The 22678-nt window shown below is 51.1% G+C and overlaps 1 protein-coding gene across 4 annotated transcripts in view; it reads right to left on the bottom strand.

The window, feature by feature from the left end:
* Phactr3 (phosphatase and actin regulator 3) overlaps window positions 1–22678 on the bottom strand; it is a 236532-nt gene that overhangs the window by 50328 nt on the left and 163526 nt on the right. For all 4 annotated transcript variants that reach the window (XM_006976034.4, XM_006976033.3, XM_006976036.4 and 1 more), the window contains exons 4-7: window positions 19608–19790; window positions 10158–10367; window positions 5459–5633; window positions 4310–4554 (exon numbers count right to left, since the gene is read on the bottom strand). In XM_006976034.4, the coding sequence (XP_006976096.1) occupies window positions 4310–4554; window positions 5459–5633; window positions 10158–10367; window positions 19608–19790 (813 nt within the window). The remainder of the gene's footprint in view (window positions 1–4309; window positions 4555–5458; window positions 5634–10157; window positions 10368–19607; window positions 19791–22678) is intronic.

Genomic DNA, 22678 nt, shown 5'->3' with positions numbered 1-22678 from the left:
CTCCTTTATCCTCACTCCAAAGACCCACCAGGTTGTCCCAGAGATCAGAATCTAAATTTCTGCAGCTGAGAGAGAGAGAGAGAGTGAGAGAGAGAGAGCACAGAGAGAGACTGTTCACGTGTGCCCGTGTATGCCCCCCCCCGTCCCCCTGTCCCCGTGTGTCCCCATGTGTGTCCCCGTGTTCGTGTGTGTGTGTGTGTGTGTGTGTGTGTGTGTGTCCCCGTGTTCCCCTGTGTGTGTGTGTGTGTGTGTGTGTGTGTGTGTGTGTGTCCGTGTTCCCCTGTGTGTGTGTGTGTGTGTGTGTGTGTGTGTGTGTGTGTAGCTCCACCTGCTGGCCACAAAACACAGATTTCCCAGCCTAGAGCCCCAACCTCCCAGGTTTTGATACCCGCATTCTGTGGACTCACCACAGCGACAAGTTCAGGTGAGTCTTGAACCATCAAAAGGAACCTTTACACTGTCCTCTCTGCACACAAAATGGGATCAAATGACGGACACTTTTGACATGTCCACAGAGGATATGCATCCAGTGGAGAGTCACACTCCCCCTTCATATCTAGACCGTACTCGGAACCAAGAGCAGCACTCTCTACAATGTTCACCATGCTGTCAAATGCCTGCACCTACTGTGTCCTAGGGCTCCACCTCCAGTCATGTCCTCGCTGCCCTGACGACCTCTGTAATTGGCTATTTTAAGTAACAGAAATACAGCTGGCCGGTCCTAATCATATCAAGTTAGAAACATTATGCCTTCTTTGTATTATTTAATCTTATTACGCTGACAAAACACCTGAGAAGAAGCAACTTAAGGATTTATTTTGGCTCAGTGTTTGAGAGTGAAATCCATCACGGCGAGGGAGACATGATGGTCACCACGTCCAGTCAGGAAACAGAGAAGTTTGCTGGAGCTCAGCACGTTCGGCTCGCTTTCTCCTTTTATCCTTTTTATCATGTGTGGGCCCTCAGCCTCTGGGATGGCGCTGACCACCTTTAGGGTGGGTCTTCTCCACCTCTGAAGAGTTAAGCCCCTTGTGGACTACCCAGGGTGTGTCTCCTAAGTGACCCCAAATCCCGTCCAACTGACCGGTGGTGATCACCATAACATTTTCTGTGTCCCTTCTTTATACTATGGCACATAGCTAGGTGCACATATGAGTTTAGTTTAAAAGGCAACAAAAGAGGATTCTCAAGGCTTGTCTCCTCGGAGTATCTTGGACATGTTTGTTCCCCAGACCTCTCACATCTTGTCATCTGCACAGGGGTCTACTATCCACATGGGGTGTGACTGACTGACTTCTATTGACCCTACTCAGAGAACACCCAGGTTCCTGTCGCAAGTAGCATCACTGTGAACCTCTGCACAGCCCAGTTCAACAGACAGCAGTTGCATGGGAATACTGGACCATGACTGAAGGTATGTGGGGCTGTCTCAACTAGGTTAAGAGTTACTACCAGCACCTGGTGAACGGGGCTAATGGGTGATTCTCAGCACCCTACAGGACATACATGACCTGTAGAAAATACATTTATGGCCTCAAATGTTCATCGTGGTACCCAGTGCCCATCAAAAGTCTTTGTGGCCAACAGCTGTTCTTTGGGTGTGTGAGGACCTTGAGGTAGACTCCAGAAGCAAAGCCTTTGGGGCAGAGACTATGAGCTTTTAAATTTGTATAGCTCTTTAGGCAAGTCACACCTAATTCAGTCAGAGAGATGAGCAAGCCTGACCAGGGTCACAACGCTAGGAAAGGATGTATCAATATGTGGTGACTGAGCCCTAAAGAAAGTCTCTGTGTTCCAAGAGCCCAGGAAGGAGGGCTGTGTGAAAGGACAGATGGCCCTCTGCTGAGAAGCCCAAGTCACAACCAATACTTCCCTTCCTAAATTCTATTTTGAAGCCTCAGCCTTTACAGCCTTCATGGGACAGTAGTTACCAGGTCGTATGGGGGAGAAGATGAAGCCTTCCTCATGGGATTAGTGCTTCATAAGACATACCACCTAGGAGCCAGGAGCCAGCCATCGCCAGACATCAGATCTTGGGTTTTTAGGTAAGTCTACAGCATTCTGTGATAGTAGCCATGCTATGGCCTCCTGGGTGAAGTTAGGGACCTGCCTCATCATAGCTGGGAACATCCACTATGTGTACAGTCCTGCAGCTTGTGTGCATGAATAACTGGAATGGATGGGATCTAAATGCAGGCACAAACTATGTAGGGAGATGAGAAAGGCCCAGAACCATTTCTTTCTCACTCACTGTGGTAGTTTGATTGTAATTGGCCCCCATAATCTCACAGGAAGTGGCACTATTAGGTATGGTTTTGTTGGAGTGGGTGTGTCCTTGTTGCAGGAAGTGTGTCACTGTGGGGGTGGGCTTTGAGGTTTCCTATGCTTAGGATATCACTGAGTATGTCAGCTCACTTCCTGTTGCCTGCAAGATGTAGGAGTCTCAGCTCCAGCACCATATCTCCCTGCCTGCTGCCAAGCCCCCCACCATGGTGATAATGGACTGAATCTCTGAACTGTAAGGCACCTCAATTAAGTGTTTTCCTTATAAGAGTTGCCATGGTCATGGTGTGTCTTCACAGCAATAGAAACCAAACTAAGACATTCACCTTCCTGCAGAAGCACCTCAGATCCATGTTTCCACCCTCAATCATGATTCCTCTGGTCCAGGCACAGAGATGATATGACAGACAAGCCCATGTGGGCTCTAATCATGGGTTGAAGACAGGAAAAAAGACAAACCAAACATCTCCTTCTAGACACATATTGAAATGGTTCCTTGTGGAATTTGCCTCACATTACTGGTGGATTCTCTGAAGGTCCTGCCGTCCCTGAAGCTGACCATATGCACTCAGAGTGACTGAGCCTATGTGTGCATGCAGGTGTGTGTGTGCATACAAGAGCCTGTATGTGCCAGCATACATACACAGAGCTCTGCATTCAAGAAACACACAAGCCCAGAGCCCATGAAGTCCCTCACTACACTGCAGACATCACATTCCACCTACAAGTCCAACTTCCAGGATCTGAGCACAGCAAATGTCTATGGCACACAGTGGGGCCAGCAGATGGCCTTTGTCCCAGACACTCAGAAGCCAGGCCTTCCCCTAACAAGGCTTCCATTGTTTCCAAACATGAAGTTCTGATGCAAGAGGTCTCAAGAAAACTTTCCCTGGAACATTCATATGGGGCATCTAGAGTGCACACATGGGACAGATGCTAAACCTTGACCCTCGCTGATGGGAGCACTGAACCTTGACCCCTGCTGATGGGAGCACTGAGCCTTGACCCCTGCTGATGGGAGCACTGAGCCTTGACCCCTGCTGATGGGAGCACTGAGCCTTGACCCGTGCTGACGGGAGGAGGGTGGGAGATATATGCCACAGGCCCACCTGCTGCCTCTACTTTCCTGTCTAGACCACACAACAGCTGAGATGTGAGAATGGGGTCTCAAGTTAGGAGGCTATGACCAGGGTTGAATAGTTCTGTTTGTCCTTGTCTGCAGTTGTCAAGGAAGAACGGCCTCATGAGAAGTCCCACTGTGAATAATTGTCTTCCCCAAAGCAACATTTATAATATTTTTGGGGATGGGGAAAATGGTGCTGAATTCATCTTCCAAACATTTAACCTTAAAAATTTGTATCTTTGAAGAGTCATGGTCACACTTGAGAATATGACAGCAGCTGTCTGCACTTGATTTTCGGAATCAAGGCCCCTAGGCTACACATCTTGATAGTGACTCCTGGGCTCTCTTTGCAAGCAGCAGGGAATTCTGTCTCCCCCAGGAGAATACAGAGACACAAACACAGACCCAGAAACCCTGTGAAAAGCCTGTCTTGCATAAGTCTGTCTGTCTGTCCATTCAGATCACTCCTGATGTAGCTATTGGGGGTCAGTCGATTACTTGACTTTTGTCTTCTCTCTCTCCCTATTTCATCTAGTTTTAAAATCAGAATGCACAATGCTGGTCATGTGCACACTACCTCCATGCTGTTGGCCAGGCATGCTTGGGAGGCCATCTCAAGTTCACTCACAGCCCACTTGTGTGTATTGTCAATGTCCATTGGAACAAATACCCAACCTCCCAGATACAAGTTCACCCAGTGTCTTTAAAGTCCTCGCTGGGCCTTGTACTCCCACCCCCAGGGAACAGCTCACTTTCCAAAGAACCCCCGCCCCCCATCCCTTCGGAGCAGGCCCTTTACTCTGCCCATTCCAGCCAATGGCTCTCAGAAAAGCACCAGATTCGTGTGGCTCTGGGTGACATAGCACTGGCTGATATCCCTCCCCCGGCCGTTGCCCTCCTCACCGGAGATGATGGAGTCGTTGAGTGCCTCCTCATCCTGATACAGAAGCAAGTCATCTTTGAGCTCGGAGCTCAGCATCAGATTCTCCTTGTTCTCCTCCGAGTCTTTGGCAGTCCGCTTGTTCTCTGAGGACCCGTCAAAGCTCCATGTCTCCTCCCTTTCCTTGCCCCGCTCCATGCTGGATGTCCTGGACAGACGCATGTCCATCCGCTTCTTTGGAGACCCTCTGCATTCCCGTCCTTGAAAACTAAATGGGAAAGATGGTTCGTGTTACACGTGCCCATTTTGCTGGAAGCCCATAGGAATCAATGTAGGACCTGGTGGACACTCCAGTGGTGGTGGCCCTGAATGATTTCTCAGCTTGGTCCTGGGCACCTTGTGCAGAGAGCTTTGAAAGGAACCCGGGGCTTTGAGCCTATAGTACTTGGCTTTACATGTGCCCTGTCTGAAAAGAGGGCATGCACTAAACCCTGCAACACATGTAGTTCAACCATTCAGACCGGGGCTTCGGGGGCCTGAGAAAGACACTGTATTCCCCCAGTAAGCCACCAAACTAGCGTGTGGGCCAACTATGCCAACCCTCTATGGGCTAACTCTCCTCCAGCAAGGCCCCCTTCCTTCACACCAGCCATAAGCCATCACAATCAAGAGAGCTGTGGCCACAGGGCAGCTTGTGTTCTCATCATCAGATCCCTGGGGCCTTCAGGGTCCTAAGCCATTCCCTCTCCCAACTATTTCCTCCCAGGAAGCCCCCAGTTCCCCCCCCCCCCCGCCCCCGTGAAGGATCATGTAGGCAGTCTCCTGGTTGGCTTTCCATGTGCAGCGTCCGTCCTACTTAGAAAATCAAGATGGGGGGCTGGAGAGATGTCTCAGTGTTTAAGAGCACTGGCTGCTCTTCCAGAGGACCCGGGTCCAATTCCCAGCACCCACATGACAGCTCACAACTGTCTATAACTCCAGTTCCAGAGAATCTGGCACTTTTACACCAATGCACATAAAATAAATTTAAATACATTATTTGAAAAAAGAAAAAGAAAATCAAGATGATTCTGGTGGAACAAGAAACCCAGTCCAGGCCCTGGGTGACTAGGAAAGATCCTCACAGGGATGGTCCCCATGGGTACCCCAGGTGTGCAGGGTCACAGCCTCACCTGTCCTGACGGTGCTTCGTAGCCAATGCCCTGTGTAGCTCCTCAATCACGCGGCTGGGGGGCAGTGGCCGGTGGACAGTGGTGAGATGAGGGGACCCTGTGGGGGTGGCAAGCTGTCCTCGGAGAGCAGGCTCATTGCTCTTCATGCCGGGGCCTTGGAAGAGTGCGGCTTGACCTGGGGTGGAGCAGGAACATACACAGGCATCACCTTCCACGTGGGGACCAAGGCCCCGAGGGAGATGTAAGGGCATATACTCCTCATGCCCTGCCAGGCCACTTCACCTACATGGAGGCTCAGTCCAGACTCTATTCCCAGGGAAGGGACCAGGACTTGACTGCCCAAGGCCCTACATATATAGTGCCATTCGATTGGGGGAGAACTCTTCAATGTCAAAGCCAATGTTGTTTGGCAAGATCTGGGCAAACAGTACCCATTCCCTCGTCCCTTTGAAGGGTCAGCTTCCTGGATCTGTTCTTTGTTACATGGGAATCATGAATCCTTCCAGAGCCCTGCAGCCATCCTTCCTTCTGCCTCTGCTCTCCAAACGCTACCTGTTCCCATTCACTTCCAACCTCTCCCTGCACCTCAGCCTTGGGGCTCTTTCTGGACTGCGAATCCTCTCTCATCTTTCTCATCCTCCTTGTGATGTGATCAGACTCACGGCCCAGTCCCAAAGCCCCTTGGGCTGCCCTGCTCAGCCCCCTGGCATCATCTCCTCCTGGTTCCCAATCCACTCTCTTCACTCTGCCCCATGAAGACCCTTCTAGTTCTTGAAGCACCATGCTGCCCCAACTCTGGGCCTCGGAAGGCTCTTCCCCTCTATCCCTTCCTTGGTGAGACCTTCTCTGAGTCTCATTCCTGTTTAGAGTCCCAAGTACCAGTCCAGGAGGACCACTCCACCTTTTCCTCTCTCTCAGTCATGAGGGAGAGGCTGAGGCTTCTTTACAAAGGTGTTTAGCTGTCACCCAAAGGATGAGCAGTGCCTGTGTGGGCAGACAGGATAGGGCTTTGGTTCTTCCTGGGGACAGTCCCTGCTTGATATGTCAACAGTGCCCTGAACACCCACAGGGATGCTGTGTTCCCAGACTTCTATTTAGTTAGCATCGACTCCAGTCCTTGCCAGAAAAGTTGTACAAACAGAGGAAGGCAGCATCCATGACTTATCCACTTATGCAGCAGCCAGGCTGGAGCTGGGATCTCACTAAAGCTCTCTATGCCAGTCAGTCACATGTATATCACCCCAGCACAATGCAGAAACAAAGACCCCCACAGTAAGCACAGCAAACCAGCACCCTTCAGCATTTCTGAGGATTATGCTAGCCTACCGGCAGACTAACATGTGCCCAGCACATCTCTTACTGTTCCCATTTCTGAAAGGGAAAAACTGAGGCTCAAAGATGGCCCAGGGGTGTTGCCAGGAGGCACCTGCTCCAACTGCACCCAAGAGAGGCCGTGAGACCCAGCAGTAGAGTGGGCTATCAAAACAGGACCAGGCCAAGAAAGGGTTTGAGCTGAGCAGCCTCTGGAGGCCAGGCAGGTGACATGCAGGGAGCCACAGGCTGCCGGAGTCATAGGAAAGGGAAGAGCAGTGGCAGAGGCTTATAATCTCATTTCGACCCTCAACAGGGCTTCCCTGAGCCAGGAGTGTTCACCATGAACACTTTCCAAACGGGGCCAGCATGGCTTGGGAGATGGTTCAGATGGTAAAGTACTTGTCTTGTGAGTTGGGGACCTGAATTCAACTCCCCCAGAATGTTGTGGAATATTTAACTATATAAAGATGTGTTGCATTTGTTTAATTATATAAAGATGTGTTGCTGTTTTACCTTGCCTGCCTAAGGTACCTAACTGGTCTTACAAAGAGTTGAACGGCCAATAACTAGGGGGAGTTATAGGCAGAACTTCTGGGCGGGGAAAGTAAGTAGAAGAAAGAAGAAGAGATGCCAGGGGTCAGCCAGCCAGACACAGAGGTAGCAGAAAAGTGGGACATGTGGAATGAAGGAAAGGTAAAAAGCCCTGAGACAAAATATAGATAAATAGAAACAGGTTAAATTAAAAGAGCTAGTGGGACAAGCCTAAGCTAAGGCCAGGCATTCATAATAATAAGTCTCTGTGTCTATTTGGGAGCTGGTTGGTGGCTCAAAGAAAATTCCAACTAAACCAGAAGCTGGTTTTTTGTTTGTTCATTTTTAGTTTTGTTTGTTGTTGTTGTTGTTTAAGAAAAAGAGTCAAGTGTGATGGACAGTGTGTGCTTGTAATATCAGCACTGGTGAGAAGGGGTGTGCAGGCGGGGAGGGGATATCCCTGGGGCTTGCTGGCCAACCAGCCAGCCTAACCAAATGGGCAAGTTCAAGGAAAACAAGAGACTATCTCTTCTCTCCTCCCATGCCCCCTGGCTTCCACAGTCATGCAGTCATATGAACACACATATGACACACATGTCTAGGACCAGAAACATGCCCTACAAATCCAGAAGCAGGCCCCTACCAGACTTCACACAGGCTAGCAGTAGTCCAACCCAGAACTTACGGCCTCCAGGACTGTGGGAAATAATCTGCTGCTGACAGGTTATTTTGTCATAGTAACTCAAGGAGATGCAGACAGCAGGGCCCTGGTGTCAGGCTAGGATGTGCCTCACCGGCCTCACCAGTGCCAAGGCAGCGAGCTCAAAGATAGGAACTCTGATTCTCTGCTGTCACCTAGCGCTCCTGTGTGGAAACAACACGTCCCAAGAGGGAAAGAAACAGGGGGACCTCAGAGGCAGAGCCACCCGGACGTGGTCTCAAAGGTACAGATTCCAGACAGAAGTTCTGAGCTCATGACCACTTCCTGTTCAGTCCAACTAGTGACATCAAAATACAAATGCCTGCTGCCCCTGAGTTCCTTCCACTGAGAAAGGGCGAAGTGTTGCCAGACAGGCTGTGGGCAGATCATGGGGACCCAGAGGGGGTGTGTGAGGGAGAGCTATGGTGGGAGAAGTGTTCGCACTCTGAGGTGGGAGTCTCTCCCAAACAATGGAAACAGAAAGTCAACAGACTATCAGAACCCATTGCATTTTCTGTGGGAAAGGGCGGCATCTGCTGTTCAATCAAGTGATTTTGAAATGCTTCAGATGTCCACGCTTGGAAAGGGGGAGTTACCACGAGCATGGAAACCAAATGCTTAATTTTCTCTCTGTGTGGTCATGCCAGGCAGCAACTGAATTTTTTATTCATTTCCAGTGATGCAGAAAGCAGAGTTATGAGTACTCACTCATTCATACCTCGTTTAAGTACACAGCTGCCTGCACCCACTTGGCACCTGTCACATGCCAGACACACGGCTGCACCTGCATATGACTGTGATGCAGAGACTGAGTTCCACTGGGGCTGATTTGGATACAGGGTTTGTGGGAACAAAGCAGGTGGCTTAAAACATCCGGACAGCTCACTCTAGTCTGGAGGCCAGACATCTAAAATCAAGGTGAGGTCAGGGTGAACTCCACTGAGGACTTAATCAGGGACTATTAGGGTTAGGGCTGGGGTTACCCCCACTGAGCTCCATCCCCCTCCTTATGCCATCAGCAACACCCCAGGGTATCAAACATTCTTCTGGGAAAACCAGGAGAAGGTCTATGTGGTGGTTTGAATGGGAATGGCCTCCGTAGCCTCATAAATTTGGACGTTTGATTCCTAGTTTTCAAAACTGTGAGAAGGATTAGGAGGTGTGGCCTTACTGGAGTAGGTATTATGTTGTGGGGAGAACTGTGTCACTGGGGGTGGGCTCTGAGGTTTCAAAAGCCCGCAGCAGGTTCAATGTCTTTCTCTCTGCCTGCCTGTGGTCAGGATCTAAGCACCCAGCTGCCTGCCTGCATGCCACCATGCTTCCTGCCATGATGATCATGGACTAACCTTAGGAAACCAAAAGCAAGCCCCCGGTTAAAAGATTTATTTTAAGTGTTGCTGTTACAACATGAAAGGGCAGGATATTGCTGCTGGCCCATGTTTGTGTGTGATAGCAGAGTTTGAGTCTGTATCAGCTGCAGGATCTGGGACAAGTTACGTTCTCTGTCTTTAGTGTCCTAAACTGTGCACGGAAAGCTTGCCTCTCCTCCCTCAAGGCTCAGCCTAGTGAAGGATGTTTGTAGTGCCTGTCCACAGGGGGCTTCACTGAGCTGGGCTCTACTCTCTGGTGTCTTTCTGTGCCCACTGCTTCCAAGAAGAGGACATAGGAATGTGCTTTTTTTTATTAAAAACAAAAAAGCCACCACTCAGTGGATAGCCTGACTCTGCATGGGACTGAGATGAGTAAAAGCTGACGTCCTGCAGTTACTCCCCCGCGAGGCCAGAGCTGCAGAGGAAGGGGACACAGGAGGAGATGACAAAGGGACTTCTGCCCATGTGTGCTGTCCCACGAAGGGCCAGGGCTGACCTGGGCTCTGCCCCAATGCACACACAGAGCATATCAGGGAAGGCCCCATCCTGAGGGCTGGCTGCATGCCCTGGATCCGGGGTCTAGAAGGTTCCCCTCTGACCGTTGAAGGGGGCACAAGCAGTCTGCACTCAACAACCAGGGCCTTGTAGGAACTCTCTCTAGGGCCTGCCTGCCAAGCCTGGGCACGGGCAAACGTGAGAGTCAGCCGGGAGTCAGGCAAGATGGGCTGAAGACAAGGACAGAGTGTGTGGCCGCTCAGCAGGGAAGAAGGACATGAAGACCCACCTGTGACAGTTTTTGTGGCTTTACAGCTGGCCTTGGGTGGCGGGGTGGGCAGCAGTGGAGGGCTGGGGAGCTGGCTCGCAGATCTCTCCAGGGGTCTGGGAGGACTGTCCGGGGAGTCAGACCCAGCTAAGGCTTGAGAGAGCTCGTCAGTAGTGGGCAGGAGGCTGCCACCATCGGCTTCTTCCACACTGGATGCAGATGGCATCTTGGCTGGTTCAAAGGCAAAATAGAGTATTTAGAGGGGGCTGCCATAACATGGCTGGGATAAAACAAGACCTGGGGGCAGTAGTCTTGATGGAAAGAAAACACACTGACACCTCCCCACACGTGGACTTAATTGCCTGGACAGTCAGTGAACAAGAAGAGAGCATGAGAAACAGCGGGAGCCGGGAAGTCACCTCAAGCATAGGTCACCATGTCCCTCCCCACACAGCAAGCCTGGGCTCCTCACACCTGTAAGCATGCCATCTTGACAGATTCTGGAGTCAGAGAGGTGAGTGCAAGCTGGGTGTACTCTTTGGCCTGGCTTGTTGCTAAAGCTCTGTGTACTTCTGCTTACTAGTAGTGACTATCAGTGGTGACAGCTGCGTGCAGGATTAGTTCAAGGTTTAAAGGAAGGAATGGGTGAGGCCACGTGTGCTAGTGCACACCTGTTGTCCCAGAGTATCCCGAATTGGGAGCCAGGCTAATCTCCACATGAAACTATATCTCAAAGTCAAGGAGCAAGAGCAACAGCTTCAGGACAAGGCAGGGGTGACGTCTACGTGAGTGTCTGATACATGGGGACCTTACACCAACAGCTATGATTTGTCTATGTCTGGGTTACAGGAGACCTTCCCTGGCACACAACTCTGGGTGAGGTGGTGGAGGCAGGAAGGATGGAATTTCCAGGGAAGGCCAGCCCACCAAAGCCCCTGTCCTCTCTCCAGCTGTTCCTCCAGGCCCTTCCTCCTCTGTGAGCTCCCACGGACCGCCCTGTTTTCTCCTGGTCCACCACCCTCCCCTTCTTGCCATTCTTTATAACCAGACCACACTGCCATCCCAACAGCTTGGCATCCTCTGAGGAAGGCTGCTCTCTGGATGAAGACACTGTTTAATACTGTCCCTTCCCCCACAGGACCCAGCCAGGGCCTCTCCTGCAGGTGTCTGTATCCAGCCTCTGCTGTCTGTTCATATCTCCAACTGCTGACATGGTCCCTCCACCCTGTCACACATCTGAAGCTTTACAGAGGCAAAGGGGGCCATCAGACATAATGGAGCTACTCGGTCTCCTCATCAAACACGCGTACTCTCCTTCCCCTTCAAGGTAGCCGTCTCCCTCCACCACAAACGGACATCCCCTTGCTTCCTGCTTTGCCGGCACAAAACCCATGGTGCCAAACTTTCTGGAAGGCACTTACTGGACACACAGCTGCCTGAAGAACTCCCTCCCTGAGGGGCAGGACTGGTCCCTGGGGACTGGGAGCCAGTCATGCCAGGTCTTGGGACCTGAGCGCTGTCCATGGTTCTGAAGGCCCCTCCCTGTCTTGCAAGCATCCAGGGTAAGCCTCTGGGCTCTTACACCTGTCCAAGCATGTGAGCCATAGCTGGTTCCTGTGTATGCAGCATGTTGCAGTTTCTACCTCTTACATCAGCTCTTTCAAGTTCATGGAGATTCGGCTTTTGCATCCAGGGCTGGCTGTCCCAACTCCCATGAGCAAAATCCCTTGAAGAGCTAACAGCTCTGTGTCACTGGGGTGGGCAAAGTGGCCATAACCCACACCCTAACTGTGTTCCTGCCCTGTGTTGGATGGATGCAAACTCACTGTTTTTAGTTTATCATGACTTAAGCTGTCCCTAGGAATGTCAACTGCTAAAAGGAGTTTTTCCTTTTAGAGGACCCCGGACTCTGGAACAATCATTCTACCCCATTAACTATAATGTGTGGCACATAAAGTCTCCACTCCTCATTATGTCATTTAAGTTTTGCCCTGATAATATCACAAAAAACATTCTGTGCTTTTTGAGGTAAAAATGGTTGTGATATCTAGGTGAGAATAGAGATGGCCCATCTCCAATAGACATGTTGGATCTTCCGCATCGTGTAAATCAGCACAGGGTGGTGGACGCTCTGTCCCAGAGCCCAAGCTTTTACAGCCAAGCTCATAGTCATGGCCAGCAGGCTCGGGGCACACATCTACTCTGCCTGTTCTCACAGTCATGTATGAGACATTCTACTACACTGAGCATCTGCACATGACAGGATGTGCCAACAGCTTGCTCTGGCTGGGTTTGCATGACTTCCTGTCCTGATTGCTTCTGAGTAAGCATGTTCTCTGGGGAACAGCTCTTAACATGTTTCCATGGTCATGATTTGGGGAGAGACAGAGTATCAGCTGGGCGACACCTTCACTCAGACCAGCACACACTCTTCTTCCATGTACTGACACATTCCAGACAGTTAATTGTTCTCTACCTCTATAAGCCTCATCTTCTGCTAAGGAGGGAGGCATGAGGAGGCCCTAGAGGTGTCTGGGGATGTGAAGCACTTGTCTGGTTTGGTCACTGGAGGCTCCGCTAGGAGAGGTGAGGGCTTTGGCAGGTAGATGGGTCTCCTCTGCTTAGGAAGGGGCTCCTGTCCTTGATACACCACTGCAGTGGGTGACCAGGCTGATCTCTGTAGCTCCTCCATGGCTCTGATGTATTCTTCCTGGCACGGGCTTCAGACCTGCACACTGGGACAGGCTAGATTCATTCTCTGGGACCTGGTTTCCTCCTAAGGATTTGGATGCAGCATCCTGATTGGACTCCCTGCGTCTGTCTTGGGGCATTGCCACAAGAAAGGTCAACATGGAGACAGGACAGCCAGGGCTTGGGTTCTTGCGCTGGCTGAGCCAGTGGGGTCAGTGCAGGCCTGTCTGCTACGCTGGAGCTCCACGTGAGATCTGGCCGAAAAACCCCGATTTGGGCCAGTCTTGCAGCCCTATCATCTATGGACAGACCTTACCCTGTCTGTCTCTCCATTTCAGTCACATGACATGGGGAAAGCAATCCAACACTCATGAACTCATATGTCAGCATCTCTACCTTGCTTTAACTGTAAGTCACTGTAGACCTCCTACTCTAGAGGCTGAGGCAGGGGGATCACAAGTTCAAAGACTGCCTGGGTGGCAGGGTAAGTTCAAAGCCAGCCCAGGTAACTTGTTAAGACCCTGTCTTAAAACCAAAAGGGAAAGAGGGGATGTAGGTCCATGGAAGAATACCCGCCTAGCATGTGTACAGCCCTGAGTTTGATCTCCAGTACCACAAAAATAAATGAACTAACGAGTGCAAATTAACTCATTAAACACAGTCACCAGAGCTGTGCCCCTATACTCTGACACCATTCTGTCTTCTACCTGGGAAGTCCTTCCCATCCTTTCATCATGGCTGCACTGCTAGCTCACTCACTAACCTCTAATTCTCTTCTTGGCATTTGGCTCCCACACTTCTCTGCTACTCTGGCTGTACCTGATAGTTCCATGTTCCTTGTGGGCTCTGTTCCCTGTACCCACCCCTTACTGCAACATCAGCTCTGGCCTGGGTCTTCCTCCACAAATACCCTGTGGCTACTCATTCCCATAGCTGGTCCTCTGGCTTCTGCATCCAGCACACTCTCATTTGATGAGTCTTCTGAGATTCTCCCCCTCCCCAGAGAGTCAAACAGGCTGGAGGCCCACATATGTCCTTATCCAACTCTTTATCTTCTGTACAGCAATTGAACCCAGGGCCTTGATGTGCTAAGCAAAGAAGACTTATATATAAAAGTCCCCCCTTTTTTTCTTCTGTGTGTGTTGTATGTACACACACACACACACACACACACACACACACACACACACACACGCATGGGATGGGCAGAGTTTGACATCATGTCTTCCTCTACCACTCTCCATCTTCCATTGAACCCACCGCTTGCCTTTTCTGCTAGGCAGGCCAGTAAGAGTCTCCAGGATCCTGTCTCTGTCCCCCACAGCACTGGGGTTACAAACACATGCCACAGCATCCACCTTCTGCATGAGTTCTGGGGATCCAGACTCAGGTCCTGATGTGTGTGCAGCAAGCACTGTCCCCACTGAGCCACCTCCCCAGGCTTCACTTTATGTGGGGACCGGATGTCACTAAGTTGCTTTCGATCTCCTGCTTCAGCTTCCCTGGTGGGCGAGACGACAGGTCTGCACCTCCGGGTTGGGCTCTGACCCACGTCTTGATTTCTCATACAAGCCCTGTACGCCTTCCATGCTCACTGTCAATCTTCCTGCTGAGCAGCACCTGGATCCAGGCTATCTTCTCCAGACCGAAGCGTCACCCTTCCCTGGGCCGAGTCCCACGTGGCCCACCACGCAAGAGCCAACAGCCCAGCCCCTCCCATCTCATCCTTTCCACACTACAGCCCCCCTCTTCCCTGCAGTTCATGGACAACTCCTGTCAGCTCCACCCCCTTCCTCCTCAGAGATGTCATGTATCCCCACAGAGGGCTAGCAGAGGCCTTCGGGGACCTGGCCCACCTAGTCTCAGCCAGACTTCCTTCTAGCCTCCAAGCATCCCATCTTTGCCTCCTCCCCAGCCCCAACATCATCCCCCAAGTCAGAGACTGGACATTTCTCTGTAGATGGCCAGATGGCAACTGCTTTCAGCACAGATTACATAGGCTTTGCCACAATTATAGCCTCTGTTGGAACGGAAAGCTCCGGAAGGTCTGGCCAACCCAAACATCAAACTCTCTCTTGGCTTCACATGAGGATGGACATATGGCTACCTCTCACTCTCATCACTGCTCAATAGATCAGTGCCCCCATCCACGTGTCTTCCACATCCACAAGCGGCCACTGACAACCTGTAGCTAATGTGATTGGAGTCCTGAAACTCAATTGTTTTTACACTGATTAAATAGTGATGTGACTACTGGTATGCACTGAGCAGAGAGCTCTGGGTTCCCTGAGGGAGTTCCAGGGTTCCAGGGCCTCCATTCTAACCAGTGGGAGATGGAAAGCAGCAGAGGAAGACATGATGTCAAACTCTGCCTATCCCATGCATGCATGCGTGTGTACATACAGCACACACAGAAGAAAGAAAAGGACAGCAGGTATGGGCCTTCACTTGCTTAGCACATCAAGGCCAGACCCTGAACTGTCCCATGGAAGTTAAATGCTGCCATCTCTGCCTCCTGGTGGGCACTTCAGAGAATGAAGCCAGGAAACACAACCTCCCTCAAACCCAGGAGCTGGGTCAACATGGACCTCCAAACCAAAGGAAGGTTGCAGCCGCCCCTTTGACGGTGTCTACACCCCAGATGCTGCAGTATTCAGACAGATTTCACCCCTTCCCTACACACACACACACACACACACACACACACACACACACACACACGAGAGAGAGAGAGAGAGAGAGAGAGAGAGAGAGAGAGAGAGAGAGAGAGAGAGAGAGAGAGAGAGAGAATCAGGTGTAGTTGGGCCAAGTAGCAAAGCGGGTGGCACCTTCTCTTGTGTCTGTGTTGTGTGTGTGTGTGTGTGTGTGTGTGTGTGTGTGTGTGTGTGTGTGTGTGTGTGTTTGAGTGGTTTATGTGTGGCTCTGTGGTTTGTGTGTGTGTGTGGTTTGTGTGTGACTGAGTGGTTTGTGTGGCTGTGTGGTTTGTGTGTGGATGTGTGCATGTGTGTTCAGGCCAGAGGTTAACCTTGAGTGTCCTCTCTAGGGTTGGACTGGGTAGCCCTTCTGTTTCCTCATCATCATCCTTGGAATCACAAGCAAGCAGCACTGTGCCCAGCTTTTTACGTGGTCCTGGGAATCGAACTCAGGTCCTCACACGTGGCCAACACTTGACCACTGAGCCAGCTCCCAGACCTAGGAGTCTTCTCTTGGCTGTGGGGGCAGCAGTGTCATCTGTATTGAGGTCTGCTGACCCGAAGCTGCCATGGGAAATGCTACCTAGAGCAGAATGCTGGACCTGCAGACAGGATGAGGCTCAGGTGTGACCAGGCACCATTACATAAACAAGAAAGGAGGTTTGGAGCCAAGGACTATGACAGTGCCACGGACTTTCCAGTGACCTCTCTCCCTGACCTCAGTTTGGGGAAGATCTGATTTTTAAGAGAAGGCACCTGACACTGACACTGACCCTTCTAGAAGGCATCTGAGTGTTGGGGACAGGAGCCCACCCAAGGTCGGGGAGAGGTTGAAGGAGCGAGTGTTTGCCTTATCTGTTCACCTGCGAATCCGGATTTCTCTGCTGTCAGATGACATCTGTCTGTTATGAAATGAGCTCCGCACAGAAGGACAGGGCGCAGATGCAGCTGCTCCCTCGGGCACGGAGCAGGACGTGGGACAGTAAGGGGAGCTGACGGCTTTCGGTCAGCATCTGGTCTCCCCAGCTCTAAGGGAAAGATGAGGACCAGGGTAGCCTCAGGTTACAGTCACTAAATAATAGAGTCCCAAATAGGGACCAGAGGCTCCAAACCCCTCACCCTCCAAAGGAGGGGGCAAAGCTGGGGCTGTGACTTGATGGCTTAGAAGAAACAGTTTGGGTGTTGTGAGTGGCTGTCCTCTGAGCTGGGCAAAGCAGCTGCCATCTTGAGGTCAGCTGTGTCCACTGGGGAAAGGATCCTCCATCCCAGTCGGGTGTTCTGACTGTCTACATGTACCTCACCTTCTACACAGCTGTTCTCTACCACCTGATGCGCTTTCCATGCAAGTGAGAAAACCAGGACCAGCATCCTCAGAACCCACAAACATGCTGGTGGGTGTGGTGGTTTGCCTGTAATTCCAGCCTCGTGAGGCGAGCCTGCTAGTGAGACCAGCCATGTTAGCCAGCTCTGGGTTTGACCAAGAGACTCTGCTTCACAGAGTGAAGTGGAAGAGTGACCAGAAAAGATTTCCAGTATCAAACTGAGCCCTCCACATGCACCTGCATACATACATGCACACACATATACCACACATACCACACACACACACACACACACACACACACACACACACACACACACACACACACACGTAAAGAGAGGGAAATGAAAAACTCTCTCAAGATCCAGGGTGAGAAGTCTGTATGCCACTGGCACTAATTAGTGAACACAGCATTATGGAGATGCTTTCTATCTATCCACATCACCCATCAAGTCTTCTCTCATCCTTGAGAACTTAGGACTCACCTCTATCTCAGCTGGGAAAACGAGAAGCCTACTTTCCTCAGACCCGCAGGAGCCAGGCATTACCCCGACTGACCACAGCCAGAGCTTGTCATCAGTAAGTCCCTTTCCACTCTCCGCTGGGCTTTCTACTGCCCCTGGGTTGTACCCAGGCCCTGGGAACCATGGCAGCTGCCACCCTCCTTTCTCTGTCTAGCCCAACATAGGCCATATGTCACCATATTCAATTCCCTAGTCTCTCTTACTTCCTAGATGACCAGGGCCACCAGCCCAGCTGTGGGCAGTTAGATGACCAGGGCCATCAGCCCAGCTGTGGGCAGTTAGATGACCAGGGCCACCAGCCCAGCTGTGGGCAGTTAGATGACCAGGGCCACCAGCCCAGCTGTGGGCAGTTAGATGACCAGGGCCACCAGCCCAGCTGTGGGCAGTTAGATGACCAGGGCCACCAGCCCAGCTGTGGGCAGTTAGATGACCAGGGCCACCAGCCCAGCTGTGGGCAGTTAGATTACCAGGGCTACCAGCCTAGCTGTGGGCAGTTAGATGACCAGGGCCACCAGCCCAGCTGTGGGCAGTTAGATAACCAGGGCCACCAGCCCAGCTGTGGGCAGTTAGATGACCAGGGCTACCAGCCCAGCTGTGGGCAGTTAGATGACCAGGGCTACCAGCCCAGCTGTGGGCAGTTAGATGACCAGGGCCACCAGCCCAGCTGTGGGCAGTTAGATAACCAGGGCCACCAGCCCAGCTGTGGGCAGTTAGATGATCAGGGCCACCAGCCCCGCTGTGGGCAGTGGCCGGGAGCAATCTCTAACAACATGCTGAGCCTTTCACGCCCACACCCCTGGTGATTTGGGGCAGATGCACTTTGCTGTCTGAATCAGATGCGTCAATCCCTGAGATGATAGCTTTCACCGTGGCCCTCCACAGAAGACTCATCAGTCCTGTTCTCTGTTGCTGTGTGTGTGTTCTCCAAGGGCGAGCTTCCCCTCACCCTGCCAGGACCTGTCCTGAAGGGCCAGCATAAGCCAGGTGGATCTCTGTGAGTTCAAGGCTAGCCTGGGCTACAAAGTGAGTTCCAGGAAAGGCACCAAAGCTACACAGAGAAACCCTGTCTCAAAAAACCAAACCAAAAGAGAAAAAAAAAAAAAAAAAAAAAAAGACATGATGGCCTCAGCAGACTCACTCTGCTCCCTAGAGGCCATCTCCAAGTCTTGTACCTGGAAAGCCCCCGAGGTCAGACATAGGCCTCATCCAGAGCTATTTAGAGCCAAGTGGGAACAAAGAACCACCAAGAAGTAAAAGCTACCAGTATGAGCTGCGAGCAGAGACCCAGCCATGCGGGAGTGCTTGAAGGCCAAGTCCAGGGCTGGGGAACAGTGACCACAGAGTACAGGCTCCACTCACAGATCTGGAGAAGCACAGATACCCAAGAGGCAGAGCACACACCATGGCAGCTGCTAACATTGCAGGGAATCTGGGGACAGACAGCTGGCAAAGAGCACCCGGTGACTCTGGCTTGGTTAAGGAGAGGCCAGGGATCAGACACCCACGGGGCTGGAACAGAAGCCCAGAGGGTTCACCTACAGCCTGCGTTCCCAAGTCCCCTAGAGAGTTGTGGCGTTCAAGCTCCAGCCCCAAACTGTGCAGCATGGATCAGGCACGAGGCAGCAAACGGGCTCCCAGGGCTACAGTCAGGGGAGAGGGTGGGGCCTGAGCCCCTTCATGCTTTCTTTCTTGTCACCAAGGGTCCTGTCCCCTCCCTTAAAACAAAAACACCAGCCCAGTCCTGACCCCTCCAACACTAGCTACTTGTGGACAGAGCACCAAGTCCCCTCATGCTCCACACAACCCCAATGTTGATCCTATAACCTCTCCTGTGTAACACAGGGCCAATAGCCGGGCCACCTGTCTGAGAAGCTGCAGAGAGCCCCACTCAGGCCACAGCACAGCATGCCTCTCCCACCACACACACCTGCTCTGGCATCTCTCAGGGGAAGAGCCATCTGCTCCACGATTAGACCACTGCCCCAGGACACACCCATTTAGGGGCTGGCTGAAATGTATGCCTGCATTTGGTGACGTCAGGAAGCATGCTGCAGGAGTGGCCATTTTAGGTCCCTCACTCCTCCTGCACCCAATTTGGGAGAAACCAGGAGAAGAGACTGTTCCAGTGAACATTTAAGTCCCCCAGCCATGGGATGAGGGCGGCAGAGGGTACTCAGTCTTGGCAGTGAGTCGACTGTCTAAGCCCTGGTAGGGAGTGCTCAGACCACCATCCGGCTGGTACCTGTGTCATCCAGATGGGCATCGGAGGACAGAAGCTCATCCTGGGCGGGCTGATCTGTCCCACTGGCCGAGGGACTTCCAGGCTGGACACCCTCCGAGGTCAGTGTCTCCTGCTCGGCAGTGGACGGCTCACTCTGCGCAGGTTGGGGGCCTTCACTGGGACTGCATACTTTACTTTCAGAATCTGCAAAGAAATTCAATGTCAGCCAGGCCACGCCTCCTTCACACCCTTCTTTCACACAGAGACCTTCCTGCAAGATGTGGCACCCCACACTCCACTGGGAGTTCCTCTCTCTATGCTGTGCTTCTAGATGAGCCTGGTACCTTCACGCCCAGGTCCATTCTCCCCATGCATCCTTGTCCTGTAACACCTATGACAGATGGGTGATCCCCTCACCAACTCCCACCCCTTTGCCATGCACCTTTAAAATGGCTTCAAAATTCTGTCTGTCCCCACTTGCTCCCTCCCATACCATGGTCCTCATCTGTGGGCCACAGGGATATATCATAAGAACTCAGCTGCTGGTTATGGCAAAGTCACTACCTGGAGGGATCAAGGATTTCCTCCAGAGGAAGCCAAATCCCAAGGAGTTTTTGGTATTACTTGGCTTGTTATATATCAGCTGTCTTCTGTTATGAAAATCATGTGTGCCTTCATAGTTTTCCCAATTGACTTTTCCCTAAGAAGGGCTAACAGTGTAGACTGATCACTCTCTGAATGGAAATACACATTCCAGGTATTTGGAGGTATTTGGAGAACAGCCTCAGGAAAGGCTTTCTCTAGAATCAGATATCTCCCTTGGCCACTTTCAAGGACTAGCAGTAATAACAGTCCACATGCAACTCTCCTGATTTAAGACAAATTCCACAAGGAGACACCTCCTAGGTCAGGTGGATGTTAAGTAATAGCTTCACACAATTCAGCTTGGACCCTCCTTTCTTACAGCCTTACTAACTTTATAGAGCTCTAACTCCTTACTTAACCACTTCTAGGAATATTTAGATAACCTTCTGCACTGACAGCTATGCTCAGCCAGAACCCCAGTTCAAGCCTCCCTGTAATTATCATCATTGGCAGCATCCGGCCAGGTCCATCCCCAGATGGAGGAAAGTACCTTATCAGAGATACCTCCATACTTTCTAAGAATAGACTTAAGCACCCAGCCTACCTGTTTGAGAAGGCCTGGCGGATGTGCCAATTAAGCCTTACTTCCTCCTTTCCCAAACCTTACCTCCAGTTCCAGATCTCCCTTTAACTATCACCAGAGGCATCTAGCTTTACACAGGTTGCCTAGCGACTGAGCACAATTTCCCCCACCCTGCAGAAAAACAGCAGATAGCTTGGACAGATATGAGTCACAGGAAAAAAGAAGACAGTTTTATTTTCTCCCATTGACCTAGCAACTTACAGATTCTTAACATTTTCTACCAATCACATTTAAGATTATAGTTGAGCACATAGCAGCCCTCTTCTTAGATATTACCTGAATTCAGCCTTTAGTTAATTCATTTCCCCATTGGTCACTTCCCTTTGGGGTTGCAAATTATAATTAACGGTTATTGCCTCTCAGTGTGATTCTTATCACCCCTCTGTTTGACCCTGGAAGCCTGGCTTTGCACTGCCAAGGGATTACTGCTTGTAAGTGTATGTATACCGGGACTCCCAGGGCACAAGAGATAGAGAAAAGAGAATGGAAGAACTAGACGGGTAAGAACTTGAGAGGAACGAATTGAGATGGGGAAGAACTAGATTGAAGGGCTAGAAGAGAGTACTAGAGGAAGAATCAGATGGGGAAGTACTAGCTGGGTAAGAACAAGATGAAAAGGACCTAGATGAGGCAGAGTTAAGATGAGAGAATTAAGGTAGAACTTGGAGGGAGCAATAGATAAATATAGAGAGAAATCAGGCAAGAAAGGAGCCAGACATGAGAACAGAACTGAAGCTGTGTATAAAGGATGTTATGCCAGAGGAATTAAAGCAAGTGGACTACAGAGCTCCGTGTGCTGAGATTCTATTTCCTGAAAATAGTCCTCGATGTTAGTAGTTCTCTCTCCTGAGCCCCTGGGATGTATAATATTAAGGCTGGTCCCTCTAATATTACACAAGACTTATCCTAACAACAGACTCAGGCAACTGAGCCAGGAACATCTGACACACGGCAACAGATGTTGACTGTAGGTGACCCTAAGGTGCCAGGGATGTTACACAATGTGGCTGCAGACAGATATTCATCTTGGTACCCACCCCTGACTGTCAGTCACCAGGAAGCAAATGCCTGTCAATTGCCTACTGTGTGCCTGGAGATTAACAAGACAGACATCACCCTTTGCCCCAGGTGGTGAACATTCTCAAGAGGCCTCAGAGATAGCATCTCAAACCCAATAATGGTCAAGGACAAGGATGGAGCGAAATACTGAGAATTTACACAGCAGCTTTCCCAGGATAAGGGGAATGGAGCCTCTCATGAGGGCTTCAGGAAGGCTGGCCCCTTCTTCCTATGGCTCAACTGCTGGGGTATCTGAGGGTCTGTCTCTGGGCACATCACCCTCAGAATGGCTTTAATTAAAACATCAGGCCCACAGGGTTAAACACCCCAGGAACCTAGGCTGGGAGGGAAAGTCCAAAGCCCTGGTGCCAGACAGCTCACTTCCCAGGGAGGACAGTCACCCTTTCTGGTGGCTTACCTTACAAGTAAGTCACCATGTGCAGTTTCTAGCTTCCAGGAATGTCAGTGAGGATGAAAAAGCTTCCTGTGCCCCAGTTTTGGCCAAACTGTAAGCCTGAAACTTACTCAATAGGTCGGACTGGCCAGCCAGTGAACACCAGAGGCCCAGCAGTCTCTGTCTCCCCTGTGGCGGGTTCACAGGGGTCACCACCACACCCAGCTCTTTCACTTGGGCTCTATGGATCAAACTCAGCTCCTCTTGATTGTATGGCAAAGGCTTTACCAACTGAATTACCTCCCCTCCTAAAGAAACCAGCCTTCCTTTGCCAATATTGCTACCTAATTTCTTTTGGAATACAGGGAAGCTGAGGCAGGAGTTTCTAGGCCCCCCAGTGCCTAGGAATAA

Source organism: Peromyscus maniculatus, chromosome 4 (assembly GCF_049852395.1).
Source record: "Peromyscus maniculatus bairdii isolate BWxNUB_F1_BW_parent chromosome 4, HU_Pman_BW_mat_3.1, whole genome shotgun sequence".
NCBI classification, from domain to species: domain Eukaryota; kingdom Metazoa; phylum Chordata; class Mammalia; order Rodentia; family Cricetidae; genus Peromyscus; species Peromyscus maniculatus.
This window is presented reverse-complemented; position numbering and strand designations above follow the sequence as displayed.